Source organism: Zea mays, chromosome 9 (assembly GCF_902167145.1).
Source record: "Zea mays cultivar B73 chromosome 9, Zm-B73-REFERENCE-NAM-5.0, whole genome shotgun sequence".
NCBI classification, from domain to species: domain Eukaryota; kingdom Viridiplantae; phylum Streptophyta; class Magnoliopsida; order Poales; family Poaceae; genus Zea; species Zea mays.
The window spans coordinates 146,647,849-146,670,966 of record NC_050104.1 but is presented as its reverse complement, the minus strand read 5'-3'; the positions used below and the strand labels follow the sequence as shown (position 1 = coordinate 146,670,966).

General features: G+C 45.9%; 1 protein-coding gene across 1 annotated transcript; it reads left to right on the top strand.

The window, feature by feature from the left end:
* The first annotated feature begins 619 nt into the window (after window positions 1-619).
* On the top strand, window positions 620-9,917 carry LOC103638597 (coronatine-insensitive protein homolog 2). Its single transcript, XM_020543912.2, has 3 exons — window positions 620-7,704; window positions 8,145-8,631; window positions 8,724-9,917. The coding sequence occupies exons 1-3, from the start codon at window positions 7,202-7,204 to the stop codon at window positions 9,507-9,509; spliced, it is 1,776 nt and encodes a 591-aa protein (XP_020399501.1). The 5' UTR covers window positions 620-7,201; the 3' UTR covers window positions 9,510-9,917.
* The last annotated feature ends 13,201 nt before the right edge of the window (window positions 9,918-23,118 follow it).

The window sequence follows — 23,118 nt, the reverse complement described above, 5'->3', positions numbered from 1 at the left end:
GCCATGCCCATGTCTGCAGACTGCAGACTATGCCTTCCAATTAATTTACATTTCCTGCAATACTAATAATCTCCAATGAGAAAAGTTGCACAGCTCAAATACCTAGGAATGTGAGCATTTACATCTACCATTTCCGTATTAGTACAGCTAGCGGTCTTAAAAAAATATATAAGATCTCAGCTGTCTAGTAAAATAAAAATTTGCTAAAAAGAGGTCGGATCTGAAAGTAGGTTTTCCATCCTCTCTCTCACTCACGGCTGACAGCCTAGAGAAAGAACCCCGTATTCGCCGTTGGACCGTACGTGCACACGCTTCGGCCTCATGCCTGAAGCGTACGAGAAAGAAACGGAGCCAGCTCCGTTCTCAGCCACAGCAAAGAACCACGCATGGTCTCTGCAGGCACAAAGAAAACGTGAGCGGATCCGGCCGGGGCACGCCGAGGTCCGATCCGAGCTCTGCGGTCGGTCGCGGCCGCGGTTAGGAAGGAAGAGCCGAGCCGAGCCGAGAACGTGTGCGGCATGCGTCCGCGTCCGTCCACAAATCACTCTCGCCCCCTCTCGGCGTCCCTGGACCGCGCGCTGCCAAAAGAAGAGGGGCCATGCGCCTGCCTGGTCGTTGCCGGAGAGCGAGTGCACAAAAACGTGCTTGCTAATGCGACTGCCCCCGCCTTTTTTCATGCTTCCGGTTCTCCGCATTTAGCCATGGTCGACGGAGCCCCGTCCGTCGTCGATCGATCGACCGACGGACTGACTCCTCGATCGCATCGTCCGGCGGTCGCCGACTCGTCGATCGACCCATGGACTGGACTCCTCGATCGGCGATTGCATTCTCCGGCGGCGCCGCCGGCCGCCGCCGACTCGCCGGACCAGGTAGCTGGGCGCGCGGCCGCTGGCGGAGGGCCGTACTCGGATTTTCTCTGTAGTTCGAGGCTGGCTGCGGCGAGCCAAGCAGCTGATCGACGACGACGACGACGACGACGCGTGCCTGGGAAACCGTCGATCGGCCGGCGCATCCGCCAAGAAGCCCATTGCTGCGCGCTTTCATCCTTCCGCTCCAAACAGGTAATTCGTGTTCTTTAATTAATATTATAACCCCCTTCCCGGAAAGTGGTTATTCATTCTCTTGTTTGATGCATGTCAGCAGCGTCGTCCTTCTAAACTCGTGTGCATGGATAAAAATTACCGACAGGGAATTTGAATATAGGGAAAACGTGCAATGTTTTGGGCTTTTAAATTGTTATGCCCAAACTATGTCTCGTACGTTACTGCTATCTCAGCATAGCTGCCATTTTTAAAGCCACGGCAAGACGTATTATATACCGCCTGCACTAATAAAACTGAAATCGAATAAAACTCGAGGGTATGAATAGACGCTCGGCAACAGAAGGTTGAGCTTGATGCTTCAACTTGTCACTTTGCCTCATGAAGAGCTAACGGCACTGCACATCACGGGACGACAGCGGAGGAGTGGGCGACGTACGAGATCCAGAGGGAGGAAGTAGGAATGGGCATTCGGTTAATATGGGTAATTCGGTTCGGTCTATTTGGTTTTTACAAAAATCGGGTTCTGCAAAATAGGAACCGAACCCGAACCCATAATTACAGGAACCGAACCCAAATAGACCAAAAAATTCGGTTCGGTCTATTCGGTTCCTATAGAACCCGAATAACACGAACTGGAGCGGGACACCGAAGCTAGAGCGGACGCCGGAGTTGGAGCTGGACCTGGGCGGGCGGGGGAAGCTGGAGCAGTAGCAGTAAGCCGGACGCCGGAGTTGGAGCTGGAGCGCAGCCGCGCCCACGGACCTGGGCGGGCGGGGGAAGCTGGAGCAGTAGCAGTAACAGTAAGCCGGACGCCGGAGTTGGAGCTGGAGCGCAGCCGCGCCCACGCAGGAGCAGCTCGCCGGTCGCCGGGATTAGTGGAGCCGACGCCGGGAGCAGTGGACGGCGGGCTGCGGCAGGCGGCGGCCGAGCAGTGGAGAGGATCTAGGGTTGGCTGCAGAGAGGAGCAGTGGACTGCGGTCGAGCAATGGAGAGGAGCAGTGAACTGCCGGCTGCTGTACAGGCGTATAGCGGTAGTGCGGTCAGGGAGACAGGGTCACAGGGAGGACCGGACTTCGGAGGAACGACCAGGGCACGTGATATTGGGCTAAGTGGGCCAATTGGCTATTGGGCTGACTGATGACTGCTGTCTGTTCGGTTTTTTTTTTTGTCTATTCGGGTTACGTGATATAAAAACCGAACCCTAACCCGATAACCGAATAGATATGATCTGTGAACCGAACCCGAAAACCGAAACCCGAAAAACCGACCAATTCGATCTATTCGGGTTCGGGTTCGGTTCGGATTCGGTTCACGGGTTTGAAATGCTCAGCCCTAGGAGGAAGGGGCCCCGGAAAATGTCGGCCACCACACCAAGGCTAAAAGCAGACGTTTCCTCTTCGGTTTCTGTGATTCAGCTAGGATTGTTATGTTATGACATGGCTAAACGTACAGCCTGCCTAGTACTAGCAATTAGGCTATTGCCAATCGATAGTAGTCATTAATAAAACACCACATAAGATTTTTTGCTGATGTGGCAAGACATTTAATAGAAGGAAGAAAAAGTGGTATATCTTATATAAGATACTGCTTTGACACGAGATCTTAGGTTGTGGCACAAAAAAATAATGTTCGGGTCCACTCTCGTAGACACGACATCACACCAATTAAATAGTTTAAATTGGTGTGATGTCGTGTCCAAACTATTTGCTAGATACTACATATTGTGAAGGGTATATCTTCCTAGCAGTATCATACTTTGTATTTCATGTGACATATTTTGATATTGAAGTATTATATTTTGGACTGAGAATAGCCTTATTATACTTCATTTACATACTCTAAATACCACAATCAAATTTAGTTACTTTAGGAGCTAAAAGTGACTAAAATATTGAAAAGATACACTTTTAGCCACTTTTACCTTCTAAAGAGGAGTTATAATTTAGGGCCTATTTGGATCAAGATCTAAAGCAAATTAAATTAATTTTAGCTCCTCCTTAGAAGCTAAAAGTGACTAAAATTGTCTTTTAGTCAATTTTAACTCTTTCTGTTGGGATCTTTTTCACTAATCTTTAGTCACTTTTTCTTAAGCTCCTAGGATCCAAATAGACCATTAGTAAGTTTGCTTTAGCTCCCGATTCTAAACAGACCCTCAATAGAATATGTCTCGCTTTAGATTTGTATGAACTTTGATACCTAACGAGACTTACAAGGGTAGTGTATGTCATTGGTCTCTATAGTATAGTGCCACGACACGTCCGATTATAAAAATAGCATACTAATTATTAAAAAATGTATGACTCCCACCATTCACATATGTAATACCATGAGTTTAAAATCTTATCACTTTGATGTAGCAACATCTATATGTCAAGATTGTTTAGCGCACCGATCTCTCTCAATGTATGTCGGTTAGGGTAGATTGAATGTAGAGTAACTTTCATGTGGAAAGATACCAATTCTGTGATACGACATGTTAAATGCATTTTAGACCTAATAACCCCTATATATGTTATTTTTTATAAATGTGTTAGTCATGATGACTATATTGTTATTCAACCACAACATGTCAACATCACAAAATTCATAGCTTAGAGACCATGCTCATTACAATAATAACTCACTATTAACATGCTTCTAATAGACTATTTTTACAACCATCTAGTCTAACATAAAACAAACAAATATTATGGTGTTGATAATCTTATTCATCGGTGGATGTAGTGACATTGTCAATTCATTACACACCACCTAGAAGAGAAATCAACTACGAGCCCTTGTATGTAACAGTAAATCAACTAGTTACCATTTAACCCAGTGATGAGTATTCTCAGTATAACATAAGCTTATTTTATTTTAATTTTACTTTCCATTTCCAATGACCTCCTATTGAAATTGAAAATAAAAGATGTCAACTAATGTGATACTTAAAGTTTACAACTCATAATAATGACACACTACTACATATTATCCTTTGTACTTTACTTCACCTTTTTGCCACCTAATTCGCAATGATCTATGTGCTAAATACTCCATCCATGTGGTGTCATTCATTTCTCCACAATAAGGTTGTCCATAGAAGATCACGTAAAATAGGGTATTTATATTGTAGATGACACTGTTTGCAGAGTGAAGTTTAAAATAAAGAATAAGATAGGGTAGCTATTGGAGACAACATAAGGGTTGTGATTGCTCTCCTGACCCAATGCCAAGACCACACACAACCAAAGTTACCCTAGATCTGCATCACTTTCTTCCTATCTTTCACTCACTCTAGCGTCAAGGATTAAAGATATTAGTAGTACTTATACATGCAATATTTAAACCGCAGCCTCACAGAAGGTTCATCGAATTCAACAAATGACATGAACACCAGATTCTACTACACTATAAGATCAAAGTTGTATGAACACAAATTGTATATTAAAAAACTATGACGCCTAAGAGAAGGATAAGTTAGTCGACCTATTTTATCAACTAAGACCTCTATTTTTGCCTAGCCAAAACTCATGCAACAAATAAACTATCTTATGTGTAACTACAGTTATAAAGTGTTATTATCTCTACCCAAAAGATAGAGATGGCAATGAGGACTCAATCCTCGATTCCCCGTAGGGAATTCATCTATTAGGGCTAGTTTAAGAGCCACAAAACCGAAGGGGATTGGAGGGGCTAAAATTCTTTTCTTATTCAATTTTGAATAAGAAGAGGATTATAGCCCCTCCAATCCTTTCCGGTTTTCTCGCTCCCAAACTAGCCCTTAGGGCAGAAGGTTCAAGTTCCTTCCCCCACGAGGATATAAATGGGAAAAAAATTCTTCCTCAACGGATAAACGGGGAAGCATTCCACATCACCGTTTATCGCGGGGACCCATTAAACTTGCACGCAACGACATTTCCATGTAATAGTTAATGATAAAAATAAATAATTATCTTATCAAGAGATCACTCATTATATAAATATGTTCAATTTTGATGTACATATAATGATTTCTTACATCTGACAATGCATATAAGTGGCAAGGTATGCATTAATGACAAAGGAAGTATGTTCTAATTATAATTTAAACGGGGACGGAGATCCTCGTCGGTGATTTATCCCCACGGGGAACAGTGATGTGAAGAAATGTCCCCCACGAGCGTTCGTGGAGATCTCCGTGGGAAAATTTTTTATCGTGGGGACGGGGATGGGGAACTATTCTCTGACGGGGAATTCTCCATTGCCATCCCTGCCCAAAGAGTTATGCAATCTAGATTCCAAACCTATCAACGAGCTATCAAACTAAGCTAGGAAGGTAGAGCACACAACCAAAATACACAAAAAATGTGAAACCTAAGTACGATATAGATACAAACTCACATTGTATCTAGTATTTTTGTCGGAGTATTGAGAAGGATGCAAGTTTTCCTCTAGTCCTTGTTAGAACCCTCCCAAGGATGCCCACTCGATGGCTAAGCTCTCAGCCAGGTAAATCTATAGATAGCCTTAAACCTTCTGCACATGCAAGTAGTGCTTCGGTGTGGCATGTCCCAAATGCTCTCCATTATCTTCACTACCGAGTTTTCGAACAAAACACCATGAGCCTTGCTTGTTTCTATACACAGTGGTAGCCATACCACAAACGTAGTTGGTGTGATCTTGCAAAACTATAAGCCCCTCCAATATAACTTATTACAATGGTGCACACAAGCACTAAGGAATAAGAGGTGCTATGACCTTACTCAAACACTAGGCCTAAATCTAGAGAAAGTGCGATAAGTGGTGCTTAACTTAAGCACTTCATATAGCACATACTTAATCACCAAGTGATTTTTTGGACACTTGGGTGCATAAGGCTACTATAAATGAGCATCGTATTTCTTGATATGTTTCTCAGCTCTCACACAGTAGTGATTCCAGGGAGGGACAGAGGGGGGCAATGTCCCCCCTAATCCTCCCCAAATTCCATAGGAGCTACTAATTTTCTTAGCTAATCACCATATAAATAATATAAAATACCTTCTAACAACCCTCCTTAATTTGATTTGTCCCACTCAAACTCAAATCCTCCTGCTCTCACACACTTTAAATGGCCAGTTTAGGATCCTTTTTATAGCTTCAAAGAGTGACCTAAACTAATATGTCCGCTGGTGAGAATAATATAATACTAACATAGGAATATAGCACATAAATAGACCAACAGAGGATGGAGTACGGGGTAGGGTTATCCTAATGCCTTCGGTGAAAAGAAAATATCCATGACCCAAGCCCCGTCAGGCGGGGCGGGCGCAGGGATGAAAACGGACGGAAAAACCCCTCTCCCGTTTCCATATCCGCATTTTATCATCGAAAACGGTATCGGGTCCGGAATAGTCGGGAACGGAAACGGGAGCGGGATAAACGGAATTGCGAAAACGAACGGAAACAGAAATACTAACGAAAACTTATAATTTAATACAAATAGAAATATTATTGATATTTGACTAGTGATTGATTGACAGAATAATAACATAAAACAAATAATATAGAGATGCAACATTCTATTGTTGTTTGGTTGCTAAATGTGTACATTTAGCTACATCCGATGTTGTTTAAGACTTTAAATCACTTGTCATTTGAAAAAAGCTGGTGGTTACAATGGCCAATTGTGCTATAATTTGTCACCTAAATACACGAGGATTTAGTTTATATAATAATGCATATTAGGTTCGTCCCATGTTTGTTAAATACCGAATAAATACGGGTTCAATCCGGAAAAAACGGGATCCCGTAAAAACGGACGGAATAAGTTCTCTCTCGTTTCTGTCTCGTTTCTATATTTTTTCGTAAATACAGAAATAGTCGGGTCAAATATAGAAAACGGTACGGATCGGGATGTGATTTTTTTGGTCCGTTTTCAACCCTGGCGGGCGCGTCGCGCCGTCGCCTATTGCTGGACATCCACTGCTCAGTGACGCGGGTGGCCGCTCGCCTCGCGCAGCCGCACACCGTCCGGAGAAAAGGTTCCACCGTCTACCTCGGCCCGACCGGAACCCCTAAATTTCCCAACCTTCCCTTTCCCCTTCCTCCTCCAGTCCACCGCATCACCACACCCCGTCTCCACCCCGTACAAATCCAAAAGAGGGCGAGGAGGGAAACAGATCGGCTGGCGGCAATCGGTAGCCGGCTTGGCTGGCACGATGGGCGGCGAGGCCGAGGGCGGGGAGCGGCGGCTGGGGCGGGTGCTGAGCTTTGGGATCCCGGACACGGCGCTGGGGCTAGTGATGGGGTACGTGGAGGATCCCTGGGACCGCGACGCCATCTCGCTGGTGTGCCGACACTGGTGCCGCGTCGACGCGCTCAGCCGCAAGCACGTCACGGTCGCCATGGCCTACTCCACAACACCCGAGCGCCTGTTCCGGCGCTTCCCGTGCCTCGAGTCACTCAAGCTCAAAGCGAAGCCCCGCGCGTCCATGTTCAACCTCATCTCCGACGACTGGGGCGGGTCTGCGTCGCCTTGGATCCGACAGCTCTCGGCCACCTTCCACTTCCTCAAGAAGCTCCACCTGCGCAGGATGATAGTATCCAACGAAGATATCAACATCCTTGTGCGTGCCAAGGCGCACATGCTCGTCGCGCTGAAGCTCGACCGCTGCTCCGGCTTCTCCACTCCCTCCATCGCACTCGTCGCCCGTTCCTGCAGGTAAAATCTCCTGTCCTTCTGTAATTAACTAATTATTACTAAGGCTCGTCTAGGTTTCCTGTTCTTCTCTTCAAAAGTAATTTAAGGTTTAATTAAGTCACGGATTTATGATGAGATGTTTGCTGAAGGGTGGGTGGATAATGTTTTTTCCCATCCCAAGAAAAGGGAAACGGTTCATTTAATTGTGCCTTTGTTTATGTTTCTAAACATGAAAACATTTATGAATCACCGCTAGATAATTCTAGCTTTGCAGCAGGAATTAGGAAATGATGAAATTTTAATTCCATTTGTTGTGGCTTTCTATATTTGACATCTTTGCTAGGTGGAGCTCAAGTGTGATAGAAATAGACCATGTCATGAGGGCTGTAGATTTTATTAGCAAAACCTACATCCTAGATTTGGCTCTGCATTGACCCTGCCATGCCTCTTGTCATGTACAGGAAACTGGAAACACTTTTCCTGGAAGAAAGCACAATTGATGAGAAAGAAAATGATGAGTGGATCCGTGAGCTTGCTACGAGCAATTCTGTTCTTGAGACACTGAATTTCTTTCTAACAGATCTCAGGGCATCCCCAGAGTATCTTACCCTCCTTGTGCGCAACTGTCAACGATTGAAAACTCTGAAGATTAGTGAATGTTTCATGCCCGATCTGGTCAGTTTGTTCCGAACTGCACAAACACTACAAGAGTTCGCTGGTGGTTCCTTTGAAGAGCAGGGTCAACCTGTGGCAAGTAGAAATTATGAGAACTACTATTTTCCTCCTTCACTGCACCACTTGAGTTTGCTCTACATGGGAACAAATGATATGCAAATACTGTTTCCATATGCTACTGCACTTAAGAAGTTAGACCTTCAGTTTACATTCCTTTCCACAGAGGATCATTGTCAGATAGTTCAACGCTGCTCCAATCTGGAAACCTTAGAGGTATTTTGGAACATTCTTGTGGATGCCTTTATCTTTCCTGCTTTATAAGTTGTAAACTGCATTGATGTTCTTTTTTCTGCTGGGAAAAACAGGTGAGGGATGTCATAGGGGATCGTGGACTACAAGTTGTTGCACAGACCTGCAAGAAATTGCATAGGCTCAGAGTAGAGAGAGGAGATGATGATCAAGGAGGTCTTGAGGATGAACAAGGTAGGATTTCACAGGTGGGGTTGATGGCTATAGCCCAAGGCTGCCCTGAGTTGACATACTGGGCGATACATGTATCAGACATTACAAATGCAGCTTTAGAGGCAGTTGGTACATGCAGCAAAAATCTTAATGACTTCCGCCTTGTCCTCCTTGATAGAGAAGCACATATAACCGAATTGCCACTGGACAATGGGGTTCGTGCTTTGCTTAGAGGTTGCACCAAACTACGGAGGTTTGCATTTTATGTGAGACCTGGGGCCCTATCTGATGTTGGTCTTGGCTATGTTGGAGAATTTAGTAAGAGTATTCGTTATATGTTGCTTGGTAATGTTGGTGAATCTGATAATGGAATCATACAATTATCAAAAGGCTGCCCAAGCTTGCAAAAACTGGAGGTGAGGGGTTGTCTCTTTAGTGAGCATGCTTTAGCTTTGGCTGCACTACAGCTTAAGTCACTGAGGTATCTGTGGGTACAAGGATTCAGGTCATCTCCAACTGGAACTGATATTATGGCAATGGTACGCCCCTTCTGGAACATTGAGTATATTGTTCCAGATCAAGATGAACCTTGCCCAGAGCATAAGAGACAGATTCTGGCATACTACTCCCTTGCTGGCAGGAGGACAGATTGTCCTCCATCAGTAACTCTGCTTTACCCGGCATTTTGAGTGTAGATACTTGCTTTTTGCCAGACTGAATCTCATGGTACTAAGTTCCATTGGTCCCACTATCTGTGAAGTAAATGGTCCCTGTTCTTCCAATTGATGAGGACATGCAGACGTTCCAGTGCAAAGAACCCCAAAGGTAAGCTTTAAGCAGGACGGCCAGCTCTGAACTGAGGCTAGCTGAGAACAATCATGAATACCTGAAGGCAGCACTTATGTCAGCTTGGCCTAGCTGTCCAGTATGGGCATGTAAGCTTTACCATCTTTTGTAGTTTTGGAGAAACAATTTTGCAATAACTACCCTTGTTTAGTGTATATTATCGATTTTCGTTCATATGCTGTTGTATTGTTGTATTGAACAATTATGTCAATTAATTAGTCTACACTCTACAGTCTAACTTGCTGTGATTCGATGAATAGTGTTTATATCACCCACAATATGGATTTTCCCTTGAGGCTCCGTGTGGCGGTGTGGGTGTGGCCCAAAGATGCGTCAATGTGATTGTGAAGCTTGCTATGCTTTCGTACAGCATATAATAAGCTTTTTTTGTTTTTTTTTGTAGAGCTGGGTGCCTGTGTAATTTTGTTTAACGGTGTTTGATTGCGAGCTTTGCCTGCTGGTCCTATGCATAGCGTATAGCGTGTGATATGCTGGTAAAGCAGGACGCCGGTGCGGTTGTCCTTTATTTGGTTTTCCCATGCACTGCCACGAAAGGTCTCCGGCTGAAGATTCTAATAATAACAAGTTTTTAGTTGTTTCAAGATAAAAAAGGTTTGAAATAGTTGGAAGTGCTGCGACTAGAGGTGGTAATAGGCTCTAAATTTTACATTATAAAATTTAAGCATCAAATAGGCTCTAAATTTTACATTATAAAATTTAAGCATCAGATTATAGTAGGATCTGACTAGGGGTGGATAACGAGCCAGCTCGGCTCGTCCGAGTTCGAGCTAGCTCGTTAAGCTAACGAGCCAGCTCGGCTCAGCTCGTTAAGGTAACGAGCCAAGCTCGCGAGCCAGAGCAGAAAAAAAATAAAATGTATATAATAATTATTTTTTAGTTAATTTCAAACTAATTTAACAATAGAAAATAGTAATTATACTCATAGTTTCACAAACCACGTCAATATAACACTAAATTAGCACAATCCATCACTCATTAATTCACAATTCACATAGATGCTCATCAGTTTAACCCATAATTATATTTGCATAAACCAAATTAACACATAGACATAGTTCATTAATCATTAGTTTAATTCATAGGCCATAAACACCTCACATATATATAACATGTTCATCAATTATTTTGTAAATGATATGCATATAATTTCGTTTTGCTGGAATATGGTAGCTCGTTTAGCTCGCGAGCTGGCTCGTTAACGAACCGAGCTGGCTCATTAACGAACCGAGCTAGGATGTTAGCTCAGCTCGTGAAAAAATTCAAACGAGCCGATCCGAGCCGAGCCGAGCTGACCACGAACCGAGCGAGCCAGCGAGCCACGAGTATTTCGTCCAGCCCTAGATCTGACTTTATTTTTATTTATTTTTAATTTAAAATTAATTAAGTGTTCAAATGAATCGTAAAGAAACATTTGAATCGTGGTCCATTAACACCTCTAACTACGACCTTCGTCCATAGTTTTGAGGACCACGAACTTCGTAGTCTACTTCGTCAGGTTGCTTTGTGTAGACAGAGGAGAGTTGAAAATAGATAACGCCGAAGATGTTGAGAATCGAAGTTTTCATGACGACATAAGATATAAATACCTTTGTTTAAAAGCGTCATCCAAAGAGTCTCGACCAAGAGAAGACATGAGTAACACTCACTCAGTATAGTGAAAAGTCAAAAATATACGTTATTGTATATAGAGATGGCAATGGGGTCCCGATCCTCGATTCCCCGCGGGGAATTCCTCTTTCCTCCATTAGGGGATGTTGATGAGGAAGGTTCTCCCCCGCGGGGATGTAAACGGAGAAAATCCTTTCTCGATGGGTAAACGGGGACGGGGATGGGGACCCCGCGGGGACCCGTTAAACTTGTATATGGTGATGTTTTCATGTAATATATAATGATAAAAATAAATAATTACATTGGTAAGAGATAACTCGTTGTATACATATGTTTATTTTGATGTACATATAATGAGTTCTAACATCTGGCAATGTATATAAGTGACAATGTTTTGTATTAATACCAAATAAAGTATGTCATAATTATAATTTAAGCGGGGACGGGGATCCCCGATGGGGATTAATCCCCGCGGGGAACGGAGATGGGGAAGAAATGCCCCCGCAAGAGTTCATAGGGATCCCCGCGGGGATTTTTTTGTCACGGGGACGGGTACAGGGAGCCAAAACCCGACGGGGATTTCCCCGTTGCCATCCCTAATTGTATATAAGGAAGGGGTAAAAATGCAATTCTATATAGAATTGAATAGAAGCTCGGCCTCTATAAATAGATGAACATCGCGACCATCATAATGATAGGTCATTCGTGAAATCTATAGCTGGTATAATCTCGTGTCAACTGAGAGCCTCTGAGTGTATACTTCTACTTCCCAAGTTCTTGCCTTTAGTCATGCATGCAACATGCCTTTCGTTATTCTCACATATGCGAATACAATCCTATGTCACGTACTTTGTCCTGGATCATTGCTTGCCTTTAAGTTTCTCCTCCATATAAGAATGATCATGAGAATAAAAATTTGAAAGTTAATTACCCTCCTTACTAATTAGTAAAAACAGTAAAAGGCATGAATACAATAGTTATTAGAACATAAACACCTTCGAGCAAGAGTGCAAGCTAGCTCTATTTCCTACGTACAATAGATAATCTAATCTAAAACATTTTCTTATGGACTATGAAGTAACCATTGAATCCTTCAGTAGAAATGCAATAGTGTTGGCCAAATCATTTATCATAGTTGCTAAAAACATAGCTCAAACGTGGTGTTTTCATCCCTTCGTCCAAGTTCAATCGCAACATAAGAACAATTGGAAATCAATTGATAACAAGTTTTTAAGGGTTTCAAGCAAAGTTAGTCACATAATAGGTCTTATTCCTTTGCATCTAAGAAGCAGGCGAATTTATTCATAGCTATCTATGAAAGTTTATCGAGCACATACCCCGTAAGAATAATAATGGGAATAAAGTCGAAAGTTAATTACCCTGCTTACTAATCAATAGACACTAAAAGACCTTTACACCACCTTCTCTCCCACCGAAATACGAAGAAGGAAGAACTAATAAATTAATCGTGTTGTTCGGTCGTTATTCTTTTAGAAACCAATACAATATTGATGTAGGATTGTGACTTGGAGAAGGCCAAGCTTGACCTGGGGCATAGGTACAGCAGGGCCAAAGCGAAGTTTAATCCGCGTGATTGGTTACCCGCACTATCTTATTTTGGATTACCGTATGCGTTGACTTTATTTGAGATTATGTTTGGTTGCTTGCATATGTGAGTCACAGTCTGCATGAGTGGATGCAAAATAAGTCATTTTGATGCTATTAACCTGCATCCATCCATTGTATCTAGCTAGCCAGGACGGTGTTAGTCTGCGTATGGACGTACAGCTATCCAATCAGGCTGAATGTGAATCATGTTGACAACATGATTAGCTGCGCAATCTCTCTGTTGTATACACTTGGCAAGGACATCGATTGGCAGTTTTTCAAACCTTGCCAAGGGCTAATTTGATGAGCATAGATCCCTAGAGGTTCCATGAGAAATAATTCTCTTGTTATTCAGATTTAAATAGCAAGGAGATTCCACGAATACTTGGTGGTGAGAAGGCCCTATTCAAGTTGGTAAATTCTTAAAACAGTTCCCCACTGTTTCAATAATTTTTAAGGTGACTCTGTAGTGTGTGATTGTGAAACGGTCATATTCAGACATCACTAAACATGCAAGGCTACGTAGGAGAGACACAATTTTGTTAGGCTACAAGAGAAAATAGTGAAGTTAGAACCGGAGAAGATATGAATTTTGACCATTTATCACACCTTGGTTGGAGAGGTTGAACTGTTAAATGAGTTTATGGCTCTGTAATTTTTATAAGCCTGTATGTTCATTTTTATTACAAGCTCTAATTCTAACTGTCGGGGACCATAATTAGGGGTACCCTCAAGGCTCCTAAATCTCAGCTGGTAACCCCCATCAGCACAAAGCTGCAAAGGCCTGATGGGTGCAACTAAGTCAAGGATCGGTCCATTCGAGGGACGCGATCACGCCTCGCCCGAGCCCAGCCTCGGGCAAGGGCAGCCGACCCCGGAGGATCTAAGTCTCGCCCGAGGCCCCCCTCCAGCAACGGACACACCTTCGGCTCGTCCAAGGTCCAGTCTTCACCAAAAAGCAACCTTGGCCAAATCGCCACGCCAACCGACCAAATCGCAGGGGCATTTAATGCAAAGGTGGCCTGACACCTTTATCCTGACGCGCACCCTCCAGTCGACAGAGCCGAAGTGACCGTAGTCACTTCGCCGCTCCACTGACCGGTCTGACAAGAGGACAGCGCCGCCTGCGCCGCACCGACTGCTGAGCCACTCGACAGAGTAAGGCTGACAGCAGCCAGGCCCGGCCTCAGGCGCCATAGGAGACTCCGCTTCGCCCGACCCCAGGGCTCGGACTCGGGCTCAGCCCCGGAAGACGACGAACTCCGCTTCGCCCGACCCCAGGGCTCGGACTCGGGCTCAGCCCCGGAAGACGACGAACTCCGCCTCGCCCGACCCCAGGGCTCGGACTCGGGCTCAGCCCCGGAAGACGATGAACTCCGCTTCGCCCGACCCCAGGGCTCGGACTCGGGCTCAGCCCCGGAAGACGACGAACTCTGCTTCGCCCGACCCCAGGGCTCGGACTCAGCCCTGGCCTCAGCCGACGGTCTCCGCCTCGCCCGACCCAGTGGCTCGGACTCGACCTCGGCCTCGGAAGACAGACTCGACCTCGACCTCGGAGGAGCCTCCACATCGCCCAACCCAGGGCATGGACCGACCACGTCAACAAGAGGCGCCATCATTACCCTACCCCAAGCTGACTCAGGCTACGGGGAACAAGACCGGCGTCCCATCTGGCTCGCTCCGCCAGACAAGTAATGATGGTATAATCTCGTGTCAACTGAGAGCCTCTGAGTGTATACTTCTACTTCCCAAGTTCTTACCTTTAGTCATGCATGCAACATGCCTTTCGTTATTCTCACATATGCGAATACAATCCTATGTCACGTACTTTGTCCTGGATCATTGCTTGCCTTTAAGTTTCTCCTCCATATAAGAATGATCATGAGAATAAAAATTTGAAAGTTAATTACCCTCCTTACTAATTAGTAAAAACAGTAAAAGGCAGGAATACAATAGTTATTAGAACATAAACACCTTCGAGCAAGAGTGCAAGCTAGCTCTATTTCCTACGTACAATAGATAATCTAATCTAAAACATTTTCTTATGGACTATGAAGTAACCATTGAATCCTTTAGTAGAAATGCAATAGTGTTGGCCAAATCATTTATCATAGTTGCTAAAAACATAGCTCAAACGTGGTGTTTTCATCCCTTCGTCCAAGTTCAATCGCAACATAAGAACAATTGGAAATCAATTGATAACAAGTTTTTAAGGGTTTCAAGCAAAGTTAGTCACATAATAGGTCTTATTCCTTTGCATCTAAGAAGCAGGCGAATTTATTCATAGCTATCTATGAAAGTTTATCGAGCACATACCCCGTAAGAATAATAATGGGAATAAAGTCGAAAGTTAATTACCCTGCTTACTAATCAATAGACACTAAAAGACCTTTACACCACCTTCTCTCCCACCGAAATACGAAGAAGGAAGAACTAATAAATTAATCGTGTTGTTCGGTCGTTATTCTTTTAGAAACCAATACAATATTGATGTAGGATTGTGACTTGGAGAAGGCCAAGCTTGACCTGGGGCATAGGTACAGCAGGGCCAAAGCGAAGTTTAATCCGCGTGATTGGTTACCCGCACTATCTTATTTTGGATTACCGTATGCGTTGACTTTATTTGAGATTATGTTTGGTTGCTTGCATATGTGAGTCACAGTCTGCATGAGTGGATGCAAAATAAGTCATTTTGATGCTATTAACCTGCATCCATCCATTGTATCTAGCTAGCCAGGACGGTGTTAGTCTACGTATGGACGTACAGCTATCCAATCAGGCTGAATGTGAATCATGTTGACAACATGATTAGCTGCGCAATCTCTCTGTTGTATACACTTGGCAAGGACATCGATTGGCAGTTTTTCAAACCTTGCCAAGGGCTAATTTGATGAGCATAGATCCCTAGAGGTTCCATGAGAAATAATTCTCTTGTTATTCAGATTTAAATAGCAAGGAGATTCCACTAATACTTGGTGGTGAGAAGGCCCTATTCAAGTTGGTAAATTCTTAAAACAGTTCCCCACTGTTTCAATAATTTTTAAGGTGACTCTGTAGTGTGTGATTGCGAAACGGTCATATTCAGACATCACTAAACATGCAAGGCTACGTAGGAGAGACACAATTTTGTTAGGCTACAAGAGAAAATAGTGAAGTTAGAACCGGAGAAGATATGAATTTTGACCATTTATCACACCTTGGTTGGAGAGGTTGAACTGTTAAATGAGTTTATGGCTCTGTAATTTTTATAAGCCTGTATGTTCATTTTTATTACAAGCTCTAATTCTAACTATCGGGGACCATAATTAGGGGTACCCTCAAGACTCCTAAATCTCAGCTGGTAACCCCCATCAGCACAAAGCTGCAAAGGCCTGATGGGTGCAACTAAGTCAAGGATCGGTCCATTCGAGGGACGCGATCACGCCTCGCCCGAGCCCAGCCTCGGGCAAGGGCAGCCGACCCCGGAGGATCTAAGTCTCGCCCGAGGCCCCCCTCCAGCAACGGACACACCTTCGGCTCGTCCAAGGTCCAGTCTTCACCAAGAAGCAACCTTGGCCAAATCGCCACGCCAACCGACCAAATCGCAGGGGCATTTAATGCAAAGGTGGCCTGACACCTTTATCCTGACGCGCGCCCTCCAGTCGACAGAGCCGAAGTGACCGTAGTCACTTCGCCGCTCCAGTGACCGGTCTGACAAGAGGACAGCGCCGCCTGCGCCGCACCGACTGCTGAGCCACTCGACAGAGTAAGGCTGACAGCAGCCAGGCCCGGCCTCAGGCGCCATAGGAGACTCCGCTTCGCCCGACCCCAGGGCTCGGACTCGGGCTCAGCCCCGGAAGACGATGAACTCCGCTTCGCCCGACCCCAGGGCTCGGACTCGGGCTCAGCCCCGGAAGACGACGAACTCCGCCTCGCCCGACCCCAGGGCTCGGACTCGGGCTCAGCCCCGGAAGACGATGAACTCCGCTTCGCCCGACCCCAGGGCTCGGACTCGGGCTCAGCCCCGGAAGACGACGAACTCTGCTTCGCCCGACCCCAGGGCTCGGACTCAGCCCTGGCCTCAGCCGACGGTCTCCGCCTCGCCCGACCCAGTGGCTCGGACTCGACCTCGGCCTTGGAAGACAGACTCGACCTCGACCTCGGAGGAGCCTCCACATCGCCCAACCCAGGGCACGGACCGACCACGTCAACAAGAGGCGCCATCATTACCCTACCCCAAGCTGACTCAGGCTACGGGGAACAAGACCGGCGTCCCATCTGGCTCGCTCCGCCAGACAAGTAATGATGGTATAATCTCGTGTCAACTGAGAGCCTCTGAGTGTATACTTCTACTTCCCAAGTTCTTGCCTTTAGTCATGCATGCAACATGCCTTTCGTTATTCTCACATATGCGAATACAATCCTATGTCACGTACTTTGTCCTGGATCATTGCTTGCCTTTAAGTTTCTCCTCCATATAAGAATGATCATGAGAATAAAAATTTGAAAGTTAATTACCCTCCTTACTAATTAGTAAAAACAGTAAAAGGCAGGAATACAATAGTTATTAGAACATAAACACCTTCGAGCAAGAGTGCAAGCTAGCTCTATTTCCTACGTACAATAGATAATCTAATCTAAAACATTTTCTTATGGACTATGAAGTAACCATTGAATCCTTCAGTAGAAATGCAATAGTGTTGGCCAAATCATTTATCATAGTTGCTAAAAACATAGCTCAAACGTGGTGTTTTCATCCCTTCGTCCAAGTTCAATCGCAACATAAGAGCAATTGGAAATCAATTGATAACAAGTTTTTAAGGGTTTCAAGCAAAGTTAGTCACATAATAGGTCTTATTCCTTTGCATCTAAGAAGCAGGCGAATTTATTCATAGCTATCTATGAAAGTTTATCGAGCACATACCCCGTAAGAATAATAATGGGAATAAAGTCGAAAGTTAATTACCCTGCTTACTAATCAATAGACACTAAAAGACCTTTACACCACCTTCTCTCCCACCGAAATACGAAGAAGGAAGAACTAATAAATTAATCGTGTTGTTCGGTCGTTATTCTTTTAGAAACCAATACAATATTGATGTAGGATTGTGACTTGGAGAAGGCCAAGCTTGACCTGGGGCATAGGTACAGCAGGGCCAAAGCGAAGTTTAATCCGCGTGATTGGTTACCCGCACTATCTTATTTTGGATTACCGTATGCGTTGACTTTATTTGAGATTATGTTTGGTTGCTTGCATATGTGAGTCACAGTCTGCATGAGTGGATGCAAAATAAGTCATTTTGATGCTATTAACCTACATCCATCCATTGTATCTAGCTAGCCAGGACGGTGTTAGTCTGCGTATGGACGTACAGCTATCCAATCAGGCTGAATGTGAATCATGTTGACAACATGCTTAGCTGCGCAATCTCTCTGTTGTATACACTTGGCAAGGACATCGATTGGCAGTTTTTCAAACCTTGCCAAGGGCTAATTTGATGAGCATAGATCCCTAGAGGTTCCATGAGAAATAATTCTCTTGTTATTCAGATTTAAATAGCAAGGAGATTCCACGAATACTTGGTGGTGAGAAGGCCCTATTCAAGTTGGTAAATTCTTAAAACAGTTCCCCACTGTTTCAATAATTTTTAAGGTGACTCTGTAGTGTGTGATTGCGAAACGGTCATATTCAGACATCACTAAACATGCAAGGCTACGTAGGAGAGACACAATTTTGTTAGGCTACAAGAGAAAATAGTGAAGTTAGAACCGGAGAAGATATGAATTTTGACGATTTATCACACCTTGGTTCGAGAGGTTGAACTGTTAAATGAGTTTATGGCTCTGTAATTTTTATAAGCCTGTATGTTCATTTTTATTACAAGCTCTAATTCTAACTGTCGGGGACCATAATTAGGGGTACCCTCAAGACTCATAAATCTCAGCTGGTAACCCCCATCAGCACAAAGCTGCAAAGGCCTGATGGGTGCAACTAAGTCAAGGATCGGTCCATTCGAGGGACGCGATCACGCCTCGCCCGAGCCCAGCCTCGGGCAAGGGCAGCCGACCCCGGAGGATCTAAGTCTCGCCCGAGGCCCCCCTCCAGCAACGGACACACCTTCGGCTCGTCCAAGGTCCAGTCTTCACCAAGAAGCAACCTTGGCCAAATCGCCACGCCAACCGACCAAATCGCAGGGGCATTTAATGCAAAGGTGGCCTGACACCTTTATCCTGACGCGCGCCCTCCAGTCGACAGAGCCGAAGTGACCGTAGTCACTTCGCCGCTCCACTGACCGGTCTGACAAGAGGACAGCGCCGCCTGCGCCGCACCGACTGCTGAGCCACTCGACAGAGTAAGGCTGACAGCAGCCAGGCCCGGCCTCAGGCGCCATAGGAGACTCCGCTTCGCCCGACCCCAGGGCTCGGACTCGGGCTCAGCCCCGGAAGACGACGAACTCCGCTTCGCCCGACCCCAGGGCTCGGACTCGGGCTCAGCCCCGGAAGACGACGAACTCCGCCTCGCCCGACCCCAGGGCTCGGACTCGGGCTCAGCCCCGGAAGACGATGAACTCCGCTTCGCCCGACCCCAGGGCTCGGACTCGGGCTCAGCCCCGGAAGACGACGAACTCCGCTTCGCCCGACCCCAGGGCTCGGACTCAGCCCTGGCCTCAGCCGACGGTCTCCGCCTCGCCCGACCCAGTGGCTCGGACTCGACCTCGGCCTCGGAAGACAGACTCGACCTCGACCTCGGAGGAGCCTCCACATCGCCCAACCCAGGGCACGAACCGACCACGTCAACAAGAGGCGCCATCATTACCCTACCCCAAGCTGACTCAGGCTACGGGGAACAAGACCGGCGTCCCATCTGGCTCGCTCCGCCAGACAAGTAATGATGGTATAATCTCGTGTCAACTGAGAGCCTCTGAGTGTATACTTCTACTTCCCAAGTTCTTGCCTTTAGTCATGCATGCAACATGCCTTTCGTTATTCTCACATATGCGAATACAATCCTATGTCACGTACTTTGTCCTGGATCATTGCTTGCCTTTAAGTTTTTCCTCCATATAAGAATGATCATGAGAATAAAAATTTGAAAGTTAATTACCCTCCTTACTAATTAGTAAAAACAGTAAAAGGCAGGAATACAATAGTTATTAGAACATAAACACCTTCGAGCAAGAGTGCAAGCTAGCTCTATTTCCTACGTACAATAGATAATCTAATCTAAAACATTTTCTTATGGACTATGAAGTAACCATTGAATCCTTCAGTAGAAATGCAATAGTGTTGGCCAAATCATTTATCATAGTTGCTAAAAACATAGCTCAAACGTGGTGTTTTCATCCCTTCGTCCAAGTTCAATCGCAACATAAGAACAATTGGAAATCAATTGATAACAAGTTTTTAAGGGTTTCAAGCAAAGTTAGTCACATAATAGGTCTTATTCCTTTGCATCTAAGAAGCAGGCGAATTTATTCATAGCTATCTATGAAAGTTTATCGAGCACATACCCCGTAAGAATAATAATGGGAATAAAGTCGAAAGTTAATTACCCTACTTACTAATCAATAGACACTAAAAGACCTTTACACCACCTTCTCTCCCACCGAAATACGAAGAAGGAAGAACTAATAAATTAATCGTGTTGTTCGGTCGTTATTCTTTTAGAAACCAATACAATATTGATGTAGGATTGTGACTTGGAGAAGGCCAAGCTTGACCTGGGGCATAGGTACAGCAGGGCCAAAGCGAAGTTTAATCCGCGTGATTGGTTACCCGCACTATCTTATTTTGGATTACCGTATGCGTTGACTTTATTTGAGATTATGTTTGGTTGCTTGCATATGTGAGTCACAGTCTGCATGAGTGGATGCAAAATAAGTCATTTTGATGCTATTAACCTGCATCCATCCATTGTATCTAGCTAGCCAGGACGGTGTTAGTCTGCGTATGGACGTACAGCTATCCAATCAGGCTGAATGTGAATCATGTTGACAACATGATTAGCTGCGCAATCTCTCTGTTGTATACACTTGGCAAGGACATCGATTGGCAGTTTTTCAAACCTTGCCAAGGGCTAATTTGATGAGCATAGATCCCTAGAGGTTCCATGAGAAATAATTCTCTTGTTATTCAGATTTAAATAGCAAGGAGATTCCACGAATACTTGGTGGTGAGAAGGCCCTATTCAAGTTGGTAAATTCTTAAAACAGTTCCCCACTGTTTCAATAATTTTTAAGGTGACTCTGTAGTGTGTGATTGCGAAACGGTCATATTCAGACATCACTAAACATGCAAGGCTACGTAGGAGAGACACAATTTTGTTAGGCTACAAGAGAAAATAGTGAAGTTAGAACCGGAGAAGATATGAATTTTGACCATTTATCACACCTTGGTTGGAGAGGTTGAACTGTTAAATGAGTTTATGACTGTGTAATTTTTATAAGCCTGTATGTTCATTTTTATTACAAGCTCTAATTCTAACTGTCGGGGACCATAATTAGGGGTACTCTCAAGACTCCTAAATCTCAGCTGGTAACCCCCATCAGCACAAAGCTGCAAAGGCCTGATGGGTGCAACTAAGTCAAGGATCGGTCCATTCGAGGGACGCGATCACGCCTCGCCCGAGCCCAGCCTCGGGCAAGGGCAGCCGACCCCGGAGGATCTAAGTCTCGCCCGAGGCCCCCCTCCAGCAACGGACACACCTTCGGCTCGTCCAAGGTCCAGTCTTCACCAAGAAGCAACCTTGGCCAAATCGCCACGCCAACCGACCAAATCGCAGGGGCATTTAATGCAAAGGTGGCCTGACACCTTTATCCTGACGCGCGCCCTCCAGTCGACAGAGCCGAAGTGACCGTAGTCACTTCGCCGCTCCACTGACCGGTCTGACAAGAGGACAGCGCCGCCTGCGCCGCACCGACTGCTGAGCCACTCGACAGAGTAAGGCTGACAGCAGCCAGGCCCGGCCTCAGGCGCCATAGGAGACTCCACTTCGCCCGACCCCAGGGCTCGGACTCGGGCTCAGCCCCGGAAGACGACGAACTCCGCGTCGCTCGACCCCAGGGCTCGGACTCGGGCTCAGCCCCGGAAGACGACGAACTCCGCCTCGCCCGACCCCAGGGCTCGGACTCGGGCTCAGCCCCGGAAGACGATGAATTCCGCTTCGCCCGACCCCAGGGCTCGGACTCGGGCTCAGCCCCGGAAGACGACGAACTCCGCTTCGCCCGACCCCAGGGCTCGGACTCAGCCCTGGCCTCAGCCGACGGTCTCCGCCTCGCCCGACCCAGGGGCTCGGACTCGACCTTGGCCTCGGAAGACAGACTCGACCTCGACCTCGGAGGAGCCTCCACATCGCCCAACCCAGGGCACGGACCGACCACGTCAACAAGAGGCGCTATCATTACCCTACCCCAAGCTGACTCAGGCTACGGGAAACAAGACCCGCGTCCCATCTGGCTCGCTCCGCCAGACAAGTAATGATGGCGCCTCGCACGCTCTATGACGACGGCGGCTCTCAGCCCCCTTACGGAAGCAAGAGGACGTCACCAAGGACTCGACAGCCCCGACAGCTATCCTTCCGCCAGGCTCCAGCGCTACTCCGACGGTCACGACACCACACGAACCGGGTGCCAAAACCTCTCCGGCTGCCACGATGGCATGTACTTAGGGCGCTAGCTCCCCTCCGCTAGACACGTTAGCACACTGCTACACCCCTCATTGTACACCTGGATCCTCTCCTTGCGCCTATAAAAGGAAGGACCAGGGTCCTCTTACAGAGGGTTAGCCGCGCGGGGAAGGACGGGACAGGCGCTCGCGTGAGGCCGCTCGCTCCCCCCGCGTGGACGCTTGTAACCCCCTACTGCAAGCGCACCCGACCTAGACACGGGACAAACACGAAGGCCGCGAGATTTCCACCTCTCACGCTCGTCTCCCTCCGGCTGCCTTCCCCCTTCACGCTCTGTCTCGCGCCGACCCATCTGAGCTGGAGCACGCGACGACAATTTACTCGTCGGTCCAGGGACCCCGGTCTCGAAACGCCGACACTAACATTATGCCTTTTATTTTATACATATGATGTTTTCACATACACACGCGTGCCACATACATTTCCACTAGTATCCCAAAATAATGAACGAAATGTTCCATAAAAAGGGACTCCACATGTCGAATGATTTTGTAAACTAAATTACCAAGTTCAAACCAACAATAGCAAGATAGCATCAGAAAGATAGCACA